Genomic DNA, 25,138 nt, shown 5'->3' with positions numbered 1-25,138 from the left:
TTGTGAAATAATATGAAATAATATGAATATTAAAATTCATATTTAATTGCCTATTAGTAAAATAAGCAATGGGAATGCACTTTTTGATGCTGAGTCCTTCAAGGGTGACTCATTTACAAGACAGTCGCTCCACTGCCAGTGGCCACATCCTGAGGTCATATCATTGGACACAGAGCGCCGAATATGAAGGGGTGTCAGTGAGCCGATAGACATTGTGTTGTCTGAGTGAGACACAACAATCCCGTCTCCCTGTCACTGTGCTAACGCTTCTCCCAGTAACACGCTGAAGCAGCTATGTTAGTCCACATTTGGAGTGTGAATTTGAGCATTTCAGAGAGTTTCAGTTTAAACCAAAGCTTTAATGATAGCACAGAGGATCCTCTGTTCCCACAAGACGCAACTGGTCTGAGTAGGACCGGCCACACAATAGTAGCAATATTCCTCGGAATTATCCTATTTTTCGGATTCTTCAACAATCTTCTGGTTCTGTTGGTATTCGCAAAGTTTCGCTCTCTCTGGACACCCATCAACATCATCCTGCTGAACATCAGCGTCAGTGACATACTTGTGTGCATTTTTGGCACGCCATTCAGTTTTGCTGCAAATGTGTACGGGAGGTGGCTCATCGGGGACCATGGTTGCCAGTGGTATGGTTTTGCCAATTCGCTTTTCGGTGAGTTTAGTTTTCAGTTTAATAGTGAGGGCATTTGCCTCCTATATTTTAGACTGTGTATACACAAATAGCTTTTAGTTAGTTTTTTCAAGTTTTGGCTGCTCAATTGATGCGTTTTGACAGAAACAAGTAACAGGTGTTTGCGATCGGTGATTTTCGATCTAGATGGTGGCATTTTGATAACACTACATCTTACAGAAAAACCCTTATCCACACTATTTTCGTTTTTATCCATGCATGGTTGTTGCCGTAACTGTTACTTTAACGTTACCCCTTCAAAAAAGGCATGCTTCAATTGTCCTCGCCGATGTTGAAACTGTCCCCAACACTGGGACCGTTGTAACAAAGGCTCTCACTGCATTTGTATGAAAACTACATAAAAATGTAGGCATATCCATGTGCTTGAAGTAGAAATATAGAGACGAATGAAGTATGTTGCATACATGTTGAAATGAAATGTGAAACGATAAAAAGTAGACTAAAGTACAACAAGACAAGACAAAAAGTACAACTGTAACTGAATTTTACAGGCGAGACAAACCTAAGGATAACCAACACACTTCCAAAACAGCCTTTACATAGGGAATTTCAGTTTTTGCTGATGTGCGAGCACACCCCTGTGTGTGTGTGTGTGTGTGTGTGTGTGTGTGTGAGAGAGAGAGAGAGCGCGCGCGAGAGAGAGAGAGAGAGAGAGAGAGAGAGAGAGAGAGAGAGAGGAAATGCAACTCATGTTTATAATTATGGGGAAGCCTACATCCAGGCACTCACTGCCACTGTTAAATTGACCTGTGACATTGTGTGTTTGCACCAACATGCTTTGAGGTAACCCCAGCTATGGGGAGCGGTGTGGCACTGCAGGTCCCTTTGAATGGAAGCTGCTGGTGCTGACAGGGGCCACAGGGGCCACGGCTGCTCACATAGTGCAGTCTAGGCTGGCAACGTTTCGTGAGGGAGCGAGGTGGGAGTGCCTGAACATCATCGTTATGCCATCAGGCCATTTTCCTGTCAGTCAAGCATGTAGGAGTTGGGCTGTGATTGCAGGAAAATACAGCTACCTTTGTTTGCAGCCAAGGTGAATCAGGGCAAAATTGATTGCGCTACAGATCTGTCCTTCTTTGTCTGAAGCCATTTTAATTGAATGGCATATTTAATTAACCACATAACCTGCCGATACTTCAGCTGGTGAAAAAAAAAATCAAGACATATTTATCTTTCATCTCCTCCCCTGACAAAGAAAAAAGAGTTCAAGGTTTACATGGCCACCTTATTGACATGTCGTATCCTATTCAGAGCCTCGCCATTGGTTGGGGATGCTGATACATCCAGACCCAGGGACGTTTCACTAAGACACTAACACAATCATACTATTACACACTGTTTTGCCATTAGTGATGGACACAACAACATGACACAAATCATCGTCAATTTAATATTTTTTTTTTGTGATTGACCATTTTTATTTGCTTTTAAACATTTGTCACAGGTCAAAAGCATAAACATGGTATAAATCATCAAATTGCGATTGTTTTTGTTTGCACTGAATTTCAGAAACGCTGTGCTGCTCCATTTTAGATGGTAAAATGGATTCACCCTTTGGTGACCTGAATGACCTTCAGAAGATTACACAGGATCCCCCACAGATCCTCTCCTCTCCTGTGTTCAATTATGTCATATATGCCAAGGCCGAGTTGTATGCCTCTTAATTAAAGTGCAAAGTGTGATTGCTTTTTTCACATCTCCTTAAAGTTGTACAAAGTTCATGTTTTAACCACTCTAAGCATCTCTTTGATCTTTCTGCTCCCCTCTCTCTTAACGTGTCCCCCAGGCATCGTGTCCTTGATGTCCCTGTCCATCTTGTCTTACGAGCGCTACACTACTCTGCTGTGCGCTACCAAGGCTGACCTGTCGAACTTCCGTAAAGCCTGGCTGTGGGTGGCTGGCTCCTGGCTGTACTCGCTGATGTGGACGCTGCCTCCCCTCCTGGGCTGGAGCCGCTACGGGCCGGAGGGTCCTGGCACCTCCTGCTCCGTGGAGTGGCAGCGGCGCTCGGCGGGCAGTGTGTCGTACGTGGTGTGCCTCTTCGTCTTCTGCCTGCTGCTGCCCCTGCTGCTCATGCTGCTGTGCTACAGCAGGATCCTTCTGTTCATCAGGGAGGTGAGTGTGGACAGCTGTGGTCGTGTGAGTGTGGTCTCCGCCGGGGTCAGTTTGGCTTCACACCTCTCCTCTGGAGAGCCTCTTCACCTCCTGCACATTCATGATGGAGCAGTGACGTTCATCAACACTCAACATCATATCACTATGCATGAAATATTTATGTTTTAACTTTAAGACTGAATGGGTGATATGTGAAAGTACATGCTACTGATCAATTTTATTTCATCTTAATCAATTCCTGACAGACAGTCAGGATGTGTAGGTTGTGTTGGACAGGAGGTCTGGGTCAGAGTTGACCTTTCTCTTATGCACACCAAAAACATCGCATACGCTTTGACTTCTAAGAAAAGCACTGCTTTTGCCCACATAAAGAGGCTTTAAAAAGCTCCTTTTTGCAAAGGCCTTCAGGCTACAGCTGATTAGCTCTAATCCTGAAGTGCACAATTGGCAAGCTCCTCGCGGTGCAAACAGATTACAGAGACATTCACTGATGTTGATCCTCGGCTGTAGTGAGTGCAGACCATGGAAATGTGATACTGAGAGGGAATCATTAAACTTGAGCTTCGCTACTGCCAGAGTTTTTGCAATGTGCTGTGCCTCAGTAATAGTAATATGCAGGTTCTATTGCTGCCTCTATACATCACCATGATCTTTGCCTTCCCCCTTTCTTGTGTCACCCAGGAAATGAATAAAACCACCGCTAAATCACTTCTCACTGTGATAGACAGGCTCCAGTTAGCGTCTCATCTCATACCAGAAGCTGGGTGGCTTTACAAAGACTGTAAGAAATCCCTGCCTCGAGATCTATTTTTATGCGCCACTATTGATTCGCTCCCCCGAGGAATGGCAAAAACACAACTCTGGGGGAGTCGAGACGGTCGTGGTTCAGGAGGTCACAAAACCTGCCTGTGTGAGTCATTCATGCTCGCAGGGCATTACATAAACAGCTGAGCCGAGTGCCAGGATATGTAATTAGGGTTTCCGACGGCTGGCGGAGAGCTCATCACTAACACCATTCCACATATGAATCAGCTCGCAGGAGTATTTTTAGTGTCTGGAGCCGGCCCCCGGTTACTATTGGCGATCACCCGTTATGTAACCAGCTCATTTTCTCCAGCGTTTGCTTGGATGGCTGAGAGGGAGCCGTTGCTTGGGCAGATGAATGAAGAGAGAATGGATGGAAAGCTGCTTCAGTGATCTTTCAGATGGCTTCTCCAGCATCTCTTTAAGAAGAAGCATATCTTTAGCTTATCATTAGCAACCCTGAAATTAATTTAATCAGGAAGGATTTTTTTTTTTTAAAGATGACCTGTTGAGAAGCTGGGTGGATGACTAAAGGTGCCTATCAGCCTCCCACTCTCTACATGATGAATATACATGACACATTTCAGTGATCTTTCAGATGGCACTCTGACTTACTGAATGTCAGAGTTAGAGCCCCCAACCAAATCTTGGATATGACTAGAATAGTGAAAATGAAATGAAAATGTCTTTTTCTCAATCAGAGGTGTTATAGTGTCATCGTCACCATAGTCACACAGTGATAGTTCTATTGCTATTCTATCATGTGTTTGAGTAGCCTGAAATAAATTCCATTCGGTAGAGATAGATATTTTGTGATTTATATTAAGCAATGTATGATGAGTTGGCTTATGTTATATAAACTTGAACTTCCCAATGACAGCATAAATGGTAAAATAGTGAAAAACAGTAAATAGTAAAAGAGTGGAAAACAGTAAATAGTAATAGAGTGAAAAACAGTTACTAGTAAAAGGGTGAAAAACAGTGACTAGTAAAAGAGTGAAAAACTAGTAAAAGAGTGAAAAACAGTATCTAGTAAATCAGTAGCCTTTTGGTCAGTCAGTGCACAGAGTGTATGTTCTGACTTGGCTCCTAAAAGTTTTCATTACACGGGTGAGAGAGTGTCAGTTAATGCTGTGACCATGGAAACGACCTGGATGTCTCTCTGCCAGGGCTTATGGAGTGTGTAAAAGGCGGGGGTGATTAAAGGGGTGCCGTAGACAGGACCATCGTAACGGTCATTACACACAACTGGAGGTGTTAAATGTACATCCTTTAAATTGACGTCAGGGAAGTGTGTGGTGTTGTCTTTGAGGAGCCCAGGGGAGCATGAAACCAGCGCTCAGAGATTGGATGCCTGCTGGGCCTCTGATGACGTACAGGCCCAGAGACGCGGAGCGCTAACTCAGTCTACCCACAGCTTAAGGCCCTTGCATGCTTCTAAAGGGAGCATGAATTGCTAGGTGCTTACGCGTTGCGTTGGAGGTGTTGCCAAGCAATTCACACCCAGAACAATAGGCTTGCATAAAATGGCGCAAGTCTAGAAAAAGGGGCCGACGCACGCAAGACGTGAAAAGTCGTGCAAGGGGCACGCAAGGGGCTTGCGCGGCCTCTTGCGCTTGCGCTTACGCTTACGTAACCGAGCATAAATCAGGCTTTAGACACGATCCGTGATCCTGAGGATGTTGTCTGTAGGGATTCAAAAGATACCTCAGGCTCTGGAATTCTTATTCCCAAACTACTGTATCAGCTTGTATCAAGTTGTATCAAAATGAAATGGCAGTTCTTCGCTCCTAAAGGATTTCCATTACACGGGTGAGAGAGTGTCAGTTAATGCTGTGACCATGGAAACGTTCTGAATGTCTCTCTGCCACACTACACACAATGATTGGGTGCTTTTACTAGGCCTGGACGTGAACACACATACACCCCACCTGCGCTAGCCTAGATGACGCGTGTGGACTATGCGTCTAAAGCCAATAGCCAAGACGAAGCGCGGAGTGCTTACTCTGAATCTTGACACAAGCCATTGGACCAAAACTTGACACATGACTATTTGCCTTTTTGTATGCGACTGGGAAGAAATCGATTAGGTCACGGATTACACAGCCACTGCCTTAGGAGTGCAACCTCTGGCTTTTCATTTGTCTGGCCCGACGTGTTTTTTTTATTGGCTGAGATAAAATGGTTGTTTACTTCTTTTTAACACTGAGTATGTATCTTTAGTGTATTCATAACATTTCAGAGCAATGGACAGAACACGTTGTTAACCAATTAAGAATGTACAGGCTTCTGTGAACTGAATAGACAAAATGGCACAAGGCACTGCCTAATGCACCCCTCAGACTGATAACAACACTTTCACTTGCATTGCATTGATGCTTTGACATAAATCTGGACTTGTATCCTCTTGCATCCCCCTGCATGTCATGTTTCTTTGCCTGCCTTTCCCAGATGAGTCGGGTGAACTTCCAATCGGCTCAGCGGCGGCAGAACCACATCCTGGTGATGGTCTTCACCATGGTGTCCTGCTACCTGCTGTGCTGGATGCCCTACGGCCTGGTCGCCCTGGTGGCCACCTTCGGAGAGACTGGTCTGGTCACGCCGGTGGTGAGCGTGGTGCCGGCCGTCCTGGCTAAGAGCAGCACCGTCTTCAACCCCATCATCTATATGCTCTTCAATTACCAGGTTGGCCCGGTAATGTGCTTGTTTGACGTGTGTGTGTGTGTTTTCTGTGTGTGTGCATATGTTGTACTCCCAAGAAAAAAAAACTGAACTGAGGTGAGGGAGTGATTGAAAATACAGTGACTCACTTTGAGTAGATCATGCACTCACAGACTAAAACTAAATATCCGGGCCAACCTGGTCCAAAGCCATTCAGATCAGTCCTTGCTAGAGTTATTATTAGTGCTGTCTTTGCACAGGACGCATCGTCTTCATTAGTACTCTCATGCTATTATAGTAGTCCTCTAGTACAGTTTATAAAAGGAATACGAGTGTATGACATATAACATAATACAAAAATAATATAATAGTACTCTAATAGCCTGTGTTTAGTACGCAGTTTTTTCATAGTTGTATTTTTTTTAAAGCACTTCCATGTTCCCAAATTACTTCTGAAACCTCTTGGTTTGGACTTAAGAGCTTGTCCAGCATCTCATTCAGAAGAAGCATATCTTTACCATATCATTAGCATCCCTGAAATGTATTTAATCAGGGGAAAAAAACTATTAAAAGATGACCTGTTGAAAAGCTGTGTGGATGACTAAAGGTGCCTATTAGCCTCCCACTCTCTACATGATGAATGTACATGACGCACATGATATACAGGATGCATATGGCGGGTAATGGCCTTACTTCTTTGACTACTCTACATGACAGCCCCCCTGTACACATCTCCATCACAATGGACACCCTTCTGAAATAGCCAAGTGTTAATCAAGGCATGGCAAGCTGGATGGAGCCATGTGACTAGCGCTGCATGGTGTCTTGTCTGATGGAGCTAAAGATCATTACCATTGTCCTGTGACACGGCAGCATAACCCGCCATGGCAAATGAGGCATCATCAGCAGCATAGAAGGATGATCAGAAGACACTGAGAAGAATAGAAATGGTGATGGTGCTGGGGATTGATTGTAGACTCGTACTGTCAGACAGCAGGGTTCATTTGAGGCGACTGTAATAAATGTGCTATGAAAAGTCCGGCTGCCTGATGTAAATTATGTATTTAGTTTGAGGGCCATGGACTTTTTATTTTAATTTATTTTCGCATTAGATTTGAAACCCAAGTTCAGAGGTTAAACTCTGGCTTTGAGCAAATACGGTACTGGAAGAACACGGCCACTGTGATGCCTTGAGTGATTCTTGAAGAACATCTTTGACAAATGCAAATGTGTCCATCTTTAAAATGCTCAGAGAAAATAGAACATCTCCCAAATGAATCTTTGGCTCACATTGGACTTTTTAATATTTTAATGTTGTAACCTGCCTAGGGGCTACGGATGAAAATTAGCATTCTTGTTAACTGTGATGTGTTTAAATTTTGTATTTTATACTGATGTTCATTCATGGGCTCTGTCCCTATCAAATAAACCAATAATGAATAATTAACTAATTCATGAAAACAGTTCAGAGCTTAGAAGGATCCTTCAGAGTGTTAAAAGTAAAAGATGTTGCCCTACTAGTTATAAGACCTTAAGACCCCATCAACAAAACCTTGATTATGATACTGTTGGCAGAACTTGTAAGGATTCACGAAAAAGATGGTGATCCTAGTGGTCCCTGTGTTTCTCTCAGTGCTACAGGTGCTTTGTGGCCTTTGTGAATTTATTGAATTTAATTATTTGTATTTATTTTTTCAAGACAGGGACAGTGCACAATCGAACATTAATCCTGTCCAGCAAGAGAAAATGCATTATGCCAGGTTCTAGCAGATTGCTATTTTCCCCTTGTAGTCCCTGGGCAGGTTGATGGAATGGTACATAAATAGGGTGACCAGACGTCCTCTTTTTCCCGGACATGTCCTCTTTTTGAGACCTATAAAAAGCGTCCGGCAGGGATTCCTAAATTGTCCGAGATTTTGCCTCGTCGAACGAGTCTGTATATTGCAGTTACCGCGGCGACCGATAGTTAAGGAGTTAAGGGAACACACCAGCGGCCAGTGACTGGTTATAGCTCTAGTAAGATGGCCTACCATATGATATATATACCGTCGGAATGGCCAACCTATCTCGGTCATGGTGGCCATTATTTTGTAGAAAGGAAATAGTCAGTAGCAATCTATAACACAATTATATGCTTATCCTACATAAACTATGGAAACTATTTAAAAAAAAACGATTCAATTAAATGAATAATTTCTTATTTTCATTGGTATTGTTGTCATATACAGATATGCAATGATTTGTGGGTAATATTTTGATGTCCAATGTCAAGTCTCTATTTGATCATGTGACTAGACGATCTAATGATGCAAAATCTAAACGTCAAGACCTAGAGGCAAAGTACACAGGCAAGCACCTTTCAAACATAAAGGTGGTGATGCATGATATGCGTTTTCAATGGAAAGGATAGCCAGCCTCTCCTGCTCCATGCGGCCAGGTAGGTAGGTCTTACTGAGTTTCAATTTGGAAAAAGATCACTCGGCTGTTACCACTGTCACATATGTCAGAAACAATAGCAGAGCAGTGCACTGCACACCTTACCGAAGGTGGATTTTAGGGAATGATATTCACAACCTGCATCTTGGCAAATTGGGAGACTACGGACTGCTAGGCAATCTGCTCCAAAACAGGCCCTGAATGATAGGTCGCCGCCGAGCACCTGTTTCATTGTATATGTGTTTTTCAGATGTTAGTAAAGCTGCTGTGCCGCCGCAACAAATCGTGCTTTTCTTAAGTGTTTTTAAAGAACCTTTCAGCACTTTGACCGTTTGTTTACGTTAGTGTGTCAGAGTGCTATTGTTGATAGCTTTCTTTTTCACATGTCTACTTTCCCAATACAATAGCCTTAGTAACTAATTCGACTGTAGAATCCAACACATTTCTGGTAATTGGCCTATGTATTGGTAGATACATTAATATTAATACATTAATATTAATGAGAGGGAGGCCAGCTATTAGAGTTTGTTGTTGCTTTATCTTTAGCAAAAGGAGAGATGACACAATGGATTATACATAATTAGGAAAGTTTAACTTTTATATAGGCTATATATATATATATACGCCTAATGGTGTGTGTGTGCGCGTGCCTCTTAACTAGTAAATAGCGCGCACTAGGGCCCTTGATAATAGCATGCCCCCCCCCCCCCCCGACCGTCACCGCTGAAGTGTCCTCTTTTTCACCAACTCAAATCTGGTCACCCTAACATAAAGACATAATAATAACAAGTAAAATTACAAAACAAGGTAAAATTACAAAACAAGTGAAGTGTGGTGCTGAGATCCCCATGTTTCTCTCAGTTCTACAGGTGCTTTGTGGCGTTTGTGAAGTGTGGTGCTGAGATCCCCATGTTTCTCTCAGTTCTACAGGTGCTTTGTGGCCTTTGTGAAGTGTGATGCTGAGCCACAGCCCAGCTACTCCTTCAACCCACGAAAGAGCAGCAGGAAAGAGCCAGGGCTAGGCTCCTCCCCCAGGCACAGGAAGTCCCTCAGCCTGCGTCACCCCAGCAGGAGGCCACTGCGCAGAGAGACACGCACTCTGTCTCTGGTGGTGCACTACACCCCCTGACCACCAGGGGGGAATGGACTCGGACAGACAGGTGAACCAGCTGGAATGACTGGAGCTCCACTGCAGGACTGAAAAGACTGAATGGAGGAAGCTGAATGTAAAAATTGTATTTGTTTATGTGTTGATACTTTTGCTCTCCAGTGTTATCTGCCATTCCTAAACAAAACAAATGTGCTGTGATATTTCTTAGATTTTTTCAATAGTGTATTTTGTAACGTATGCTCTTCCTCTGCAAGTTCTCCCATATGTGTCTTACCACTACAGTGATAAAATGAACAAGACTGAATTTGGGTTTGTGTATAGAGCAAAGTGCAGGACTTAACTGTTCTTTCCCTGCCTGTCACTTCCCTTGCTTTGTGGAAAATGATTGTACAGTGTTTTACCGTTTTCTTCTCCTGACGTAGCAACCTGTCAGTGCCTGTAGTCACTTTTCGAAGGGAGCCACTCTTCTTTGAGTGCCCACGCTAGTACCACACGGTAGGGTAGGCCAACCGATGCTGGACCCATTTCAATAATTTTTGGCCCTAGTACAAATTTGGACCCTAAATAGACCTGGGTTGAAAAAGCTTCCCTTTAATAGGCTATTAGTGAAAAAAGCTGATTAACTGAGAATGACTGTTTTTCAAATGTTGTCTTTATTCAGGAAATAAAGAGGAAATATAAATTCAAATTCATTTAAAGGTTTTAATGTTTTAATAACGAGTTATCATCTCATACTGCACTGCAGGAGCATTCTTTTTAGATCGTTAAGATTAACGATCTAAAAATTGAGTGTCAGTCGTGTAGATGAAATAATCAATCAAAAATAAAACCAAGCTCATCAAGGACCGACTGAAGTTTTGCCTGTATGGGAGTTGGCGTGCGGGCTAATCTTATCTATAAATTGCTATGTAACATTACATTGACTGGACCAATAGGATATCCACAAACACAGTGTCTGCTGTTACTGGGTTGCTGGGATTGTTGCTGCAAGTTCCTTCTGGCCAACATCCAGCAGATGGGTCCCCCCTAATGTGCCGTGGTTCTTTTTGAGGCCAGGAGAAAAGGTAGAAAAGACCTTGGGTCATGACAAATCTCCAAATAATTTGATTAGTCTTACAATCTGAATAGTCGAAGCGAAGGTTACAGAAACATCAGCTAACAGCTAGCTAGCTGAGAAAAATCCAGTGAACGAAATATAGTCTGGTTAAGATTTCAAAAATTGTATTGTTATGAGTGGTAGAAGTACTGAAATGTGTGACATATCCTTAAACACTCTGAATGCATTTGGTGACATATCCTTAAACACTCTGAATGCATTTGAGTGTGATGAAAAGACAGGAAAGGCTTTTTTCTGGCATACTTTCCAAACAGTCTGTTGGCATGGAGGTGACATGTTGTGGTGGATTTGGAGACATGGTGACCCCTAAACGCTAACAAACCATGAACTTCTGAAACTGAGGTCTTTGGAGATTTTAAAACTTAATTCTGAATATCCTCCTCACGGTGGCTGCTGCCAAAATAGCGTTGTGTCCTCTTCCAAGATGGCTTATGATAGTTTGAATCTCTTAAAGTTCTTCATGATTTACTGTTGATCTGGGCATTTTAAGTTGAGCAGCTATTTTCTTGTATACATTCCCTGACTTGTGCAAGTCAATACACTTTTGCCTTATTACAATGGAATGCTCTTGAATCTTTCCCATGTGATGATGGACGACTAAGGTACTGGGTCATGTGTCACATTGTTTAAAAAAAATATTTTTTAGATTCATATTGTTAAGATAATAGCTGATAAAACTAGAATGCGTTTTGTGAACGAACTGCGAGAGTGTGCTTGCTCTGTTGCGGCCATGACCGAGAGAACAAGTGCCTTGGAATTGGGGCAGGTGTCAGCTCTCCAGCTCTCCCTGCTGGATGAGCATGCACAAATGAGTATGCACAAATGAGTATGCATGAGTGAGTATGCATGAGTGAGTATGCATGAGTGAGTATGCACGAGTGAGTAAACATGAGTGAGTATGCATGAGTGAGTAAACATGAGTGAGTATGCACGAGTGAGTATGCATGAGTGAGTATGCATGAGTGAGTATGCATGAGTGAGTAAACATGAGTGAGTATGCACGAGTGAGTAAACATGAGTGAGTATGCATGAGTGAGTATGCATGAGTGAGTACGCATGAGTGAGTACGCATGAGTGAGTACGCATGAGTGAGTAAACATGAGTGAGTAAACATGAGTGAGTATGCATGAGTAAGTATGCATGAGTGAGTATGCACGAGTGAGTATGCATGAGTGAGTATGCACGAGTGAGTAAACATGAGTGAGTATGCATGAGTGAGTAGAGCCCTGGTATGGAAGGTGTCTCTTAATATTCCTAGTTATACAGTTGAATGGAGAGGGACAGAGAGAGAAGAGGAACCGTGCGCAGGTGTCAGTGAGAGTTGTCAGTGAATCACAGGTGCAAGCCAGTTTAATGAGCCTATTATGATGTCATAATGCCTCAAAGTTCTGCCATGCAAGTCTATGGAGAAAAAAGGTGATGGAAAAAGAGGAATAAAAAAGGAGTGGCAAGGAGTACCGCCACGAAAAGTCATAGCAGCTTGCACCAGATCGGGCCGGACGTTTTGCGTCTCTATCTCAATCGGGCGAGGAGTAGTTAGCTGCAAGAAAAACTACTAGAATAAAAAAAATAGTAAGAAACGAAGAACAATAGTGTGCTTCCCTTCGGGCAAGCACACTAATAATTTAAGTCATCTTTAGCAGGGTGCCAATAATTAGTGTGCTTGCCCGAAGGGAAGCACAGTATTGTTCTTCATAAGTTTTCTTTATTTATTTATTCTCCCCGTTTTTCTTGCAGCTAACTACGCCTCGCCCGTTCGAGGTACAGACGCCGTTCAAACACCGAAACGTCCGGCCCGATCCGGTGCAACCTGCTATGTCTTTTCGTGGCGATACGCCTTGCCACTCCTTTTTTATTCCTCTTTTTCCATCACCTTTTTCCCCCATAGACTTGCATGGCAGAACTCTGTGCCATTATGACATCATAATAGGGTAATTAAACTGGCTTGCACCTGTGCTTCACTGACACCTGCGCCAAGGTCTCAAGGCTCCTCTTCTCTCTCTGTCCCTCTCCATTCAACTGTATAACTAGGAATATTAAGAGACACCTTCCATACCAGGGCTCTACTCACTCATGCATACTCACTCATGTTTACTCACTCGTGCATACTCACTCATGCATACTCACTCGTGCATACTCACTCATGCATACTCACTCATGCATACTCACTCATGCATACTCACTCATGTTTACTCACTCATGCATACTCACTCATGTTTACTCACTCATGCATACTCACTCGTGCATACTCACTCATGCATACTCACTCATGCATACTCATTTGTGCATACTCATCCAGCAGGGAGAGTGTGTGTGGTAGGCGCGCACGGCTGACACCTGCCCCAATTCCAAGGAACTTGTTCTCTCTGTCATGGCCGCAACAGAGCAAGCACACTCTCGCAGTTCGTTCACGAAACGCATTCTAGTTCTGTTGGTCAATGAGTTTTTATATATTTTTTTGGCTCTACTCTAAAGTTGTAAAATGCCAGTATTGCCCCACTGGTTCTAAACATCTCTGTAAAATGCATAGAAGACACAGACCCACTACATACCCTACTGTTGCTTTTTACCACTAGGTGTCAGTATTACGTTAACCTAGAAACCTACCTCAGCTGAAGGTGGTTCTAGCGTGAATGTTCTCTCCTTTGTACGTCCCTTTGGATAAAACATCAGCTAAATGACCAAATGTAACGTAATGTAAATTTAAATTGAGTCTATACCTTGCTGCTACAAATTTCATTAAACAGAATCCTAGTTCCTCCATCTGTCTCTTTCATTAATTGATTCACTATGTGCAGTGGAATTTGCTGTTTGAGGAAGTTTAGATAATGCACTATATGTAATGCCCTATATATAATGCCCTTTATGTAATGCACTATATGTAATGCCCTATGTATAACGCACTATATGTAATGCACTAGAACCAAGAACTATGAAAATATTTCACCTGTACCTGCCTCTCTCCGCTGGCCCTGCTGTCTCCTCCTGTCTCCTCCTGAGAAGCGGACATCCTTTCCACCTTTAAGTCTAGAGTACTAAAAACGCTCTTTTTGAGTGCATCCTATAGTTAGGAATAATGCATCAAGATCCGGCACCCGTTGCAACATACTTCCCTTGAACCATCTCGGGCAACCTCTCCTTTTACCTCTTCCTCTCTCTCAAAATCAAGATACTGATTTAGTGGCCATATTACTTGTTGTTTTCTTTGGGTGTCTAAGTTGAGCAGGGTTTTTATCCCTATTTCTACCCTTTCCATAACCTGGGTTCGTACTCCCGAGGGGGTCACCGACCCCCCATCCCCCATCCCTTATCCTGGATAACCTGTGGTATGCCATGCTATGATGAAACTGATGTTTAGATCATTGACAGTCGCCAGATAACTTTGGCAGACATAATTGGCAATCATTCTTTGCGTGTATGACTGATATTCTGTTTACTAATCTGTCTCCACTCTCTCCCATACAGCAGGACTTTTCCCTGCAAATGCTGACTAACATCGTTAGTCATCGCCCCAACCTATAATTTCAGACACACTGTTGGAAAGTCCCATCAAATGTCTCAGAAAAATTATGGCTCAGCCACAGTATTATTCCAGTGCAGTACAGTGCCACAGCAGTGACGGTTTCCCCATTAAATAAGACAACTCCACTATACTCTGCCTCCTGCTTGTAGGTCCCAGAGTGAGCTGTCCTGTAGGCCTACTCAGTCACCCTTTCCTCCTGGAAACCCCCACCACTTCGGTTCCAACCAAAATATACAAGGTCATCAGTATTCTCATCATCAACCATTTACATAATCATAAAACATGGTTTGCAATTACCTGTACATGGATCCCGTGTTATAGTTATAATAACATGATACAATCTATGCTCTTGTCATATGTTCATGTACTGCACAACTATTGAGCCAGCCTTATTATCCTGGCGACATCCCCCACCCAAGAGCTTACCTGCGGGTCAACTTGGCTAAAATCGCTACTGCAATTCCCATTCAGTTTGACCCTACACGCCACTCATACCCAGAAAGTGCGAAGACCAACAAGAGACAGGACACAGCACACAGCACGCTTGGCAAACTCCACAAGGATGAGTAATAAATGACACTGTGCTGTTATCGTAGTGTTGTTGTGGTATTCTTACTGGGTTTTGACATGGAGGGAAAACTTAACATGTGAGACAAGAATGTGTTTGCATGTATGACGATGGAGAATAGTTAGCTGCGACCTCTGTCACACTTGCATATAAGGTAACTGAGCTCTGTTCACTCACGTTGTCTCTTTTCTTCCCTTCCTACTCTAGATTATCTCCACTGTGGGGTGCTGCTGTAGTCTTTCCCCCTGCTCTACCAGCAGAAACCCTCTGCTTACAGCTGCCCATACCCACCAAACTCCTATGCACAAACCCGAAGGCCATCATTGACAGTCTTCCGCTTCACTGCTCTGCTTATACTTATAACAGTAACCTTATGAGGATACTGTATACATTTTCATTTGGTCATTTAACAGACGCTTTTATCCAAAGCAACGTACAAGGGAAGTATACCCACTAAACTGTTCTACAACCCATAATATAAATACCGGCCCTCAATTTTATCCAGTATTTATCATGTACATACCCCTTCTTTTATGTTTCATGGAATCTTGTATGTATCATGAATATATGCCTCATGCATGTCCCTAGTTCAGCCCCGGATTTGGCCCCTTCCCCGCTCAAGGACCTCAGAGATGGAAACAGACAAAGGTAGAGGCTTTTCCTCAGACATGGGGGTTTTACCCCAAAGTAGAGATCTGCCATAGTTGTAGTGGAGGAAGTGAGATATGAGCAAGGTGAACCTCCCTCGGAAATATTTAAACACGCCTTGTTGCGTCATAGTTTTGCATTTTAGAAACAAACTCCAACAAAAATGCCTCACTAATTTGAAAGATTTGATTGCATATAGAAAAAAAAACAGTTGCTTGAAAGTTTTAAAGTTGTTGAATCTTTGGTCACACTTTATTTGGATGGGCTCTTAACTGTCTAAGGTCTATATCCCTCGTACGGGATATTTTTATTTTTTTGTCAAAAAAAATGTAAAGCTCCGCGAGTTTTCGTCTTAGAGACATAAAAAGAACAACCACAGAAACATTGAACCCTTTTCTTTTATAATATATACAGTTCAAAATTTTAAAATAAATAAGCACTTTGTCAGGGGAATAGAACTGATGTGTTGCACTTTCTAGTATCTGAGTGGGGTTTCTGCTGCTAAGGACCCACCCATTAGCAAATGACAGCTATTCATATGATAAGGAGATGGTGATTCAGTGATCTCCATTGGGTCATGATGTGGCAAGATTCACTCCAGGGGGTTTGGGCCACAAAGACATTCTAGGGCCATTAGGATATAGCCTTTGTCTTTGCGAGAGGTGTCACAGGTTTGTTCACACCAACTCATCAATATGCATTTGTAGGGGCACAGATTTAGGAATGGTACAGGACACTCTGAAATTATAAATATGTGGTAGTGAAACAAGACATACTTTCTGAATGCTAAACTAACATGTGTTTAGCCAACACCTATGTTTACAAGGCTCAGAAATAAAAAGTCTTGTGAATAAATCTTTACAATGTGTTTATGTACAAAGTCTGAGCACCTCTGAAACAAGGATTTTCCAAGGGTATGTTTACATCTGATTTAAATTAAAAAAATTTTATTACATTCCTTTTACTTACATGATATTATTGCTGAGGTCGTCTAGAATAGAATCATATATTCCATTTGTGCATCAATGTTTTAAGTTAAGCAAAATGTACAAAAACATCAAGGCATGTCAGACAACTTAGAAAAGTCTAAAAGGCCTTGGACCTTAGAGTGTTAAAGACAGTCGACAGATGCTCAGATTGTAAACAAATAAGCTGTTGAAACTCTGTGAACTACAATTTATGGTTAAGGTTAGGGGTCGGTTTTGGTAAAGGTGATGTTCAGTGACCTATTACAAAAGACAGATCTTGCATTTCAACAACCCATCTGTAAAGTCCCTGTAGGCAGACTATCCAAATGAAGTGTTAGTGAATCTTTTGATGGGACTATATGGATGAGCCATGGCTGACTAGGAGGTGGGTTGAGGGAAGGTTACATGATGCTGAAGCTAAATCTGTTTTTTGAACAGTTAGCTTGTTAACATGTAAAAGCTACATGGACATGGGAAAACTATAAATCTCTGTGAGACAGGGATGACACCTATAAGGTTACAGCCAATGTCGCAATCTTTCGTAATTAACATTGGCAGGGATGGTTATGATGAAAAACTAGGGAGTCGAAAACTTTCCTAACACAGTAAGCAAGCAAGGAGCTGATTATTACTAACTAGTCCAACAGAAAGAAGGACAGCTCGGCATCTCACTTGCATCCGTTTGTCTTTCAGCTCATGCCAAAGAGTAAAAGCCTTAAGAATTTTCTCTTCCTTGCTTCCTCCAACATCTTCCTCTGTTTTTTCGTCGCCAGCTCAAGGCTTCATCCATTACAAATGGATTGATAAAGCATCTTTGATGTATTACAAAATATAAAGAGAATACTGTGTTAGCTTCTAATAGCTAGCAGAAGGGTCTAGTTGTGTCAGGTGGTGCCATAAAGCATTATGAAGTTCTTGCAAGAGGTCTCATGTCCTGTCTCCCAAAGTTACAAAATAGTGCAATACCAGGCGTGCTGTGGCAGTGGCAAAGACGCCATTCTCTGTATTACAAGTCAGTGTATTACCAGTTGATTTTAAAGTTGTGATTTTAAGGTAAAATTGTTACATAATGTTGCTTTAATTTCTTTTCTTAATTCATCATCTTGATTTTTTTTTTATGTAGTCTCAGAGCTGTATTGGCCATTCTACCGAATTGATGCAAAGTCATGTCGGATATATTTTGAATTTTTTTATGGTTTATTCCCAAAACTTTGTCCGTATGTATATTGTACCATATCTAAAGTACACATATCTAGTAAAAGAACAGTCAAGTTTTATATTGTCTTTTCAGAATGTGTTGGAATGTTTTTCCTCTTCCAAAAATTGTCACTACCGAAACATCACATTTACTATAGCAAAAAAGTATTATTATTGACCTGTTCAGATTGTGTTTCCTTCCCTTCTCTGAAGAGTATTTTTACAAATATTTCTTGAAGGTTTTCACAATGAAATCCATAGAAATTATTTTTTTACCAAATTTTCAAGTTCAATTTATCTGTTTCGGTAGTGACTGCACTGTTTCGGTAGTGACTGCACTGTTGGATGGATGTTCATTTCTCTCCCAAAATCATCCAAAAGGTGCTCTGGTCCGCCCTTTAGTCCACACAACACATTTATTTAAAAATTATGGGATTGAACTACTTACCATTTCATTTTGTCACTACCGAAATCATCTGGTCACTACCATATGTTTCGGTAGTGACTGTTTCGGTAGTGACAATTCTAGCTAACTTTAAGCATAAATAAAGAATTCTAGCAAGCACACGGCTTGCAAACAAATATTTGAAGAGGTGAACACACATACAAACATAAGATTTTCCATGAAACCCCAAAAGGTTTACTTAATTGAAGAAAACATGCGTTTCGGTAGTGACAATTCTTAAGGTTACACGTCGATTTTCAGACTTTGGAACACATTTATATAAAAACTATGGGATTTAGCTACTTACCATTCAGCCATGAGGGACAGAGATGCAGTGTCACTGCATGGTCAAAAATGCAGAGTCGTGGCTAAAACACAGGCTCAGCCAATGGACTAAAACTCTTGTGTTTCGGTAGTGACATGAAAACTAGGGACATGATTTTTTGAGTATAGTAAATTGATTTAAAAATTAAACCCACAATAAATCTAAATATTCCAAGTTCTGTTTCAACCCAATCATAAAGATCTTTGAAATTAAATCATTGAAAAAAATCTAAAAAAATTGAAAAGTGTTATTTAAAGGCATTGAAATTTAGATGTCAGGGTTGGGGACAGCTACTTCCCAATAGAAAGTACCCTATAAATGATGATTTTGTATATATTTAGCTTATCACTATCTCATGTAATGCATTGGGTTTATATAGACCATAACATTTTCTAATTAAATATCTATGCCTAAATACCTAATTGTTTTGTAAATAGTTTTTATTGTTGAGGGACTGCATATTACACGAATTCGGTAGAATGGCCCGTATACAACATGTTTTAATTATAGATGTTTGACTTAAATCAATTATAATATATTAAATTATGTTTCACTGCAAATTAGTTTCACTGAGTAGTTAAAACCTTATACCTGAAACAGAAGTGATCACAGTTCACAGTTCAGTTCATCCTGTCCAGCAGGGGCACAAGATGTTGGCTATTAGATGTAAGGCTGTTAGATGCTGCCAGGGTGTGCATATGTCGACATTCCTTTTCTCTGAAATTCTTTTTTTTTTTTTTGCAAAAATGTTCTCGGAAATTCTTGGTTTGACCGTGGCTTGCTTTAACTTCATGGTGAGAGATTTAATCTGCTACCACATGCATACAATATGTGACATTTTAGAAATGTAAAAACCAGCAAGATGTGTTGAATAAGTATATAGTTTTAAAGCTATCTTAGTGAAGCCAGTGCCAGGCCCTCTCTCTCCCTCTCTTTCACACACACACACACGCACACGCACACGCACACGCACACGCACACGCACACGCACACGCACACGCACACGCACACGCACACGCACACACGCACACACGCACACACACACACACACACACACACACACACACGCACACTCACACTCACACTCACACACTCACTCGCACATGCACTCGCACACGCACACGCACACACCGACACACACTCAAACCGACACACACACACACATACACACACACAGTTTATTCTCTCAGTATGTATTCAGCAATATCTTGTAGATCACAAAAGCACACATTAACACAGGATGTAATGCAATCAACATAGACAGCAGGAAACGGGGCCCAAGCATACTGCTATTGACTCATCTCTCAGTGTTTATTCATAAGGCCCTGGCTGGGTCGAGTCAATGGCACCCTGAATGAATGTGTCCATAAGGGTAGCTGGTTCATGAAGATAATTTACGTGCAGAACTTCAAAGTCACACTGAAATACTGTACTTAAGTTGATTGTGAAAGTGTGTCTATGCAAGATGACAGAACAGGAACTCAGTTTCTCACACTTTTACAGTTATATCTTACCTCTCAACAAACAGTTTCAGAATGGCCAGCCTTCTATAAACAGTTTACCACTTCCCTACGCTCTTCTGATCTCAGGGCGTTTGAATCAGCCATGTTCATGTTGTGCACACACTATTACCTACAAGCATTTTCTTGGAACACGTTTTGAGTTCTGAAAAGAAAAGGGTTTTTTTTAAGTTGGTGTCTATTTGGCTTTCCAAGGAATTGCTTTGAAAGTTGAAGCCCTTGAGATGTTGAAAGCGCCTGTGAAAGCTGAGTGCTTGTGTTTTCTTTAAAGAGCTGGTGAAAAACACTCCTATGGCGATGGAACAGAACTGAGAGTGATTATGTGATTATTGGTGACCAGTGGCATCTTCTTTCCCAATGAAAGAATTTATCTGATAACAATTTATATATAGAAAATTCTGACATAGAAAATATGTTCTTGCAGGTTACAGTTCACATTTCAACAGTTAAAGTGAATGGTACAAATTTCGAATCATTTATTAAAATAATAATAATAATAATAATAATAATAATTTCCAGTGTAAATTGACATAAACATAAACAACAATAAAAAGCTGTATGAATGTGGCACATTTCCTGTGAGGGCATGAACTTCTTAATAAAGAATTGAATAGAATAAAATTCATTAATAAATTACCAAAGAGAATGACCTCTGTAGGGACACTCCCCCAACTCATGAAAATGCATGCATGTACACAACACTGACACACACAATCTCACACTCACACACACCCTCACACTCACCCTGTACTTATGATAAAAAAGGAAATGCTTTCAGACTGTCGCATACTCTTGAGACGAGGCGAGCTGTCACTACTGCATGGGGGAGCCTAGCTAGCACATCTAGTTTCATCTCTGTCTTCACCTGCTCGTTCACTGGCATCATGATTAACACCTACCACACAAGTCTCCCTCCGCCACCAGTGCCTCCTCGGATGGTCCACGGCAGGCCTGAGCCCCGGCAGCACACAGGCTTGCTCTGGTTCTTGTCTGTGGTGCTGGTGCTTCACATGATGCTCACATTTGGGGGATTTGTCTACCTTTTTGACAAGGGCGACCAGGTAGGTTGGCTCCATTCCCTTCTGTCAGTCAACACTGATGACGTTTAGGTAACGCACACATGAACCATTTGAAGTAGCATGTTAATGGATACAAATATAAGTAATCAGAGAGGGTTATGTTAGAAATAAAATACTTTGCATTGTTGATTATGGTAATGAGCTTGTTTATTTAACTGTTGGATTTCTAGTATTTTTTATCAGGAAAGTTAAGATTTATATATATATATTGACAATGATTTGAAATAATGCAAAATAAATTAATTGATTTGACTCCTTGGAAGCTTTCTGACATTCAACCGTGTACCAGCATGCGGCTGTGACCCAATAATCTGGCGCCTTTGTGGTTCAAACAAGAACCTTAAAGAGCATAAGACAGCAGTGGAAATACATTATAACGTTGAAGCTTTGAAGAATTGCCATTACATTCAAAGAAAAAAACTGGTAGCACTGCAGGCGTTTAACCACTAAAGAAACATAATTTAGTAAAGAAAAAGACATGCCAGCGCACACTCCCAATTTGAATTGAATGGCCTGAGTTCGCATGTAGCTTCTTTCTTGTTCTGAAGTATGAAGAAAAAATTAAAATGTTATAGAATTACACCTAAGTCTATGTGAGAGCTGCATGGAAGTTGTCACTAAATAGGGCACTACTTGAATAAAATTGAGTTAAATGTTCTGTGTCTGAGGCTTATTGGAATACAATTACATATTAATGTCATACATATGTATGTATAACATATGTGTACAATTACATATTAATTATATACACATGTATGTATAACTGTGTGAATTAAATACATATTGAATTACAGGCCAGTCACTGGGAAGGGGAATTCCATGAAAAGTACCTTGATGACTTCCTCATCCTTAAAAGACTACAGAGATGTGATGACGATGACTTAGATGACCAGTCACTGCTCGACTGCAAACAGCTTCTCGACAAATTCAAACAAATTATAGCAAAGGCAAGTCAACCATGGATTAACGTGGTTAACATATCGATAATAGTCCCATTTTCATGTAGAGATAACTTGATCGTTTTAAAATTTAAAATTTAAAATTGTGTTCTTTTCAGGCTTCGCAAACAGAAGGCAGAGGTATGTATACCTTTATTGGAGTTATTCCTTGCTGCATATTTTAGGTCTGATTGTTAGACCTTAAAGAGCTGACAGCAATGTTTTTTATTTATTTTTAAAGTTGCCATGTTGACTGGGGAACATTACCGTGGAGCTCTGGCACACATGGAAGTGAAGACGAGTTCGAAGCCATGCACAGGTAGGAGAACTCTCTCCAATGTCCATCCACGTGGTATCTACCACAGTAGGCAGACTAACAAAGACATGAACCATATCCTTCACACATAAACAGTCACCTCAGTTCAAACAATAAATGTTCGGCTAAATGTTCGACAATCATTGATTGACTGCTGGATGTGTTGAAGGTGTCACAGAACTATGTCTCATGTCTCAACAGCAACAGACAATCAGGCCTGCGCTTTAGAGTGGAACGCTGACCACTCAACTAAGGCCAATGTGGACACAAGAGGCGACAGCAGACTCTCCATCAAGCACTCGGGGTACTACTACGTCTACTCGCAGGTCACCTTCTCCGTCAAGAACTCCAGAGCAGCGCCGGCGAACACCATCAGACATGTCAAGTGGAAGGATTCGGTCAGTCTGCGGGGCAATAGACTGGAACCTGAGGAGAGTGATGAGGTCTTACTCAGAGCCTACTGTCCGTCCAACCTATCATCCCAATGCACGGCCTCCACAGGAGGAGTGTTCAGGCTGGAGAAGGACGAACAGCTGTACGTGCAGGTGACTAACCTGAGCTGGGTGAACTACGACTGGAATGCCACATTCTTTGGATTATACAAACTTTAAAAAAATGGACCTTAATCTGGAGCTTCAACTGCACTACAAACTGCACTACAATTTGAGTCCTTTGAAAAGAAAAACTTAATTGTTAGAATATGTACTTTCATTGAACAAATGGTTTAAACATTTGTTAATTTATTGCACTTTTTCGTTGAGGGCTTGAATATTTATTTCTTCGGCAAAGCTTATAATTCTTGTGCAGTGCTATATTTTAAAGTGTTCACTTTCATATTCTATTTCTATTTAGTCATGAATTAAATATATTTTTGGAACATATTTTGCCTGTTCAGTATCATTTATGCTTAGCAGAGAGCACAGACAGTAGTTATGTCTAGAAGTCATCCTGAATTTAAGTATAAAAAGAAAGGTCACTTAAAAAAAAAAATTGTTATGAGGCTTTGAGGGCTAGTTAACTTGATAGAAGGAGGTGAGTGGGACGTGGGAAGTGAAATTTAAAGTGTGTTCTCCACTTCATCGTCATCTCCATCCTCCATGAGGCCAACCAATCCACCACCCTCACCGCCAACACAGTTTCCATTTAAACTCATTTAAAGATTCAAAAAACAACAGAGGAATCTTTGGTTCTCAAGTTTTGGAGTTGTGCATCTAAGTATGAAACAAATCATCCTATTCAATTGTTCCTCATTTTTTTAGATAAAGTGTATCTGCAGAGACTTTGTTGACTTCCATCACATATAGTCATGGTCAGACCACATATTGGCACCATCTGGGTGGGCAAAACTTGACCTATACTAAGTTGTTTGAAGGACTAATATAAGTCTTTTAATATATGATAACCCTTGCACTAAGCAGCTTTTCATATTTTTGGACTAAATAACCGTTTTCACTGATCAGCGCTTTATCAAAATTTCCCCAAATTGTGCATTTTGTGATTTTGGTACACATACAGCCGCGGAAAAAATTAAGAGACCACTTCAAAATTATCAGTTTCTCTGGTTTTACTATTTATTGGTATGTGTTAAAGTAAAATGTACATTTTTGTTTTATTCTATAACCTACTGGCAACATTCCTACCAAATTTCAAATAAAAATATTGTCATTTAGATCATTTATTTGCAGAAAAATGACAATTGGTCAAAATAGCAAAAAAGATGCAGTGTCTTCAGATCTCGAATAATGCAAAGAAAACAAGCTCATATTCATTTTTAAACTACACAATACTAATGCTTTAACTTAGGAAGAGTTCAGAAATCAATATTTGGTGGAATAACCTTGATTTAAAATCACAACTTTCATGTGTCTTGGCATGCTCTCCACCAGTCTTTCACATTGCCGTTGGGTGACTTTATGCTACTCCTGGTGCAAGAATTCAAGCAGCTCGGCTTCTTTTCATGGCTTGTGACCATCCATCTTCCTCTTGATCACATTTCAGAGTTTTTTTTATGGGATTCAGGTCTCGAAATTGGGCTGGCCATGACAGGGTCCTGATCTGGTGATACTCCATCCACACCTTTACTGGCCTGGCTGTGTGGCATGGAGCATTGCCCTGCTGGAAAAAACACTTCTCAGAGTTGGGGAACATTGTCAGAGCAAAAGGAAGCAAGTTTTTCTTCCGGGACAACGTTGTACTTTGCCTGGCTGAGGTTTGTAAAAGACCATAAGGATTGAACTAAAGCGGACTGGAGGGTCTCCTAGTTTGTCTTCTCTGATGAGTCCAATTTCACAGTAGGTGCAAGACTCTGTGGCTTGTAGGCCTCTCCAGGTCTCCGTCTAACCATCAGACGACCATGTGTTGGGCAAAGCTGAAAATTGGACTCATCAGAGAAGACGAACTAGGAGACCCTCCAGTCCGCTTTGGTTCAATCCTTATGGTCTTTTACAAACCTCAGCCAGGCAAAGTACAACGTTGTCCCGGAAGAAAAACTTGCTTCCTTTTGCTCTGACAATGTTCCCCAACTCTGAGAAGTGTTTTTTCCAGCAGGGCAATGCTCCATGCCACACAGCCAGGCCAGTAAAGGTGTGGATGGAGTATCACCAGATCAGGGCCCTGTCATGGCCTGCCCAATTTCGAGACCTGAATCCCATAAAA

The 25,138-nt window shown here is 41.3% G+C and overlaps 2 protein-coding genes across 2 annotated transcripts; both read left to right on the top strand.

Annotated features, from left to right (window-relative positions):
* Positions 1 to 294: 294 nt before the first annotated feature.
* Positions 295 to 9,857, top strand: tmtops3a (teleost multiple tissue opsin 3a; the record flags this gene model as incomplete). The annotated part of the gene is made up of 4 exons (XM_080840902.1): positions 295 to 673; positions 2,499 to 2,827; positions 6,083 to 6,316; positions 9,651 to 9,857. The coding sequence occupies 4 exons, from the start codon at positions 295 to 297 to the stop codon at positions 9,855 to 9,857; spliced, it is 1,149 nt and encodes a 382-aa protein (XP_080697028.1).
* Positions 9,858 to 21,034: 11,177 nt separating this feature from the next.
* Positions 21,035 to 23,094, top strand: cd40lg (CD40 ligand; the record flags this gene model as incomplete). The annotated part of the gene is given in 5 exon segments (XM_080841282.1): positions 21,035 to 21,211; positions 22,024 to 22,264; positions 22,267 to 22,308; positions 22,409 to 22,486; positions 22,685 to 23,094. Coding segments are annotated over 5 exon segments (948 nt in total).
* Between the last annotated feature and the right edge of the window lie 2,044 nt (positions 23,095 to 25,138).

This window comes from Sprattus sprattus (assembly GCF_963457725.1).
Source record: "Sprattus sprattus genome assembly, chromosome: 6".
Taxonomy (NCBI): Eukaryota; Metazoa; Chordata; class Actinopteri; order Clupeiformes; family Clupeidae; genus Sprattus; species Sprattus sprattus.
The sequence above is the reverse complement of the archived record's forward strand: the minus strand, read 5'-3'. Positions and strand labels throughout refer to the sequence as shown.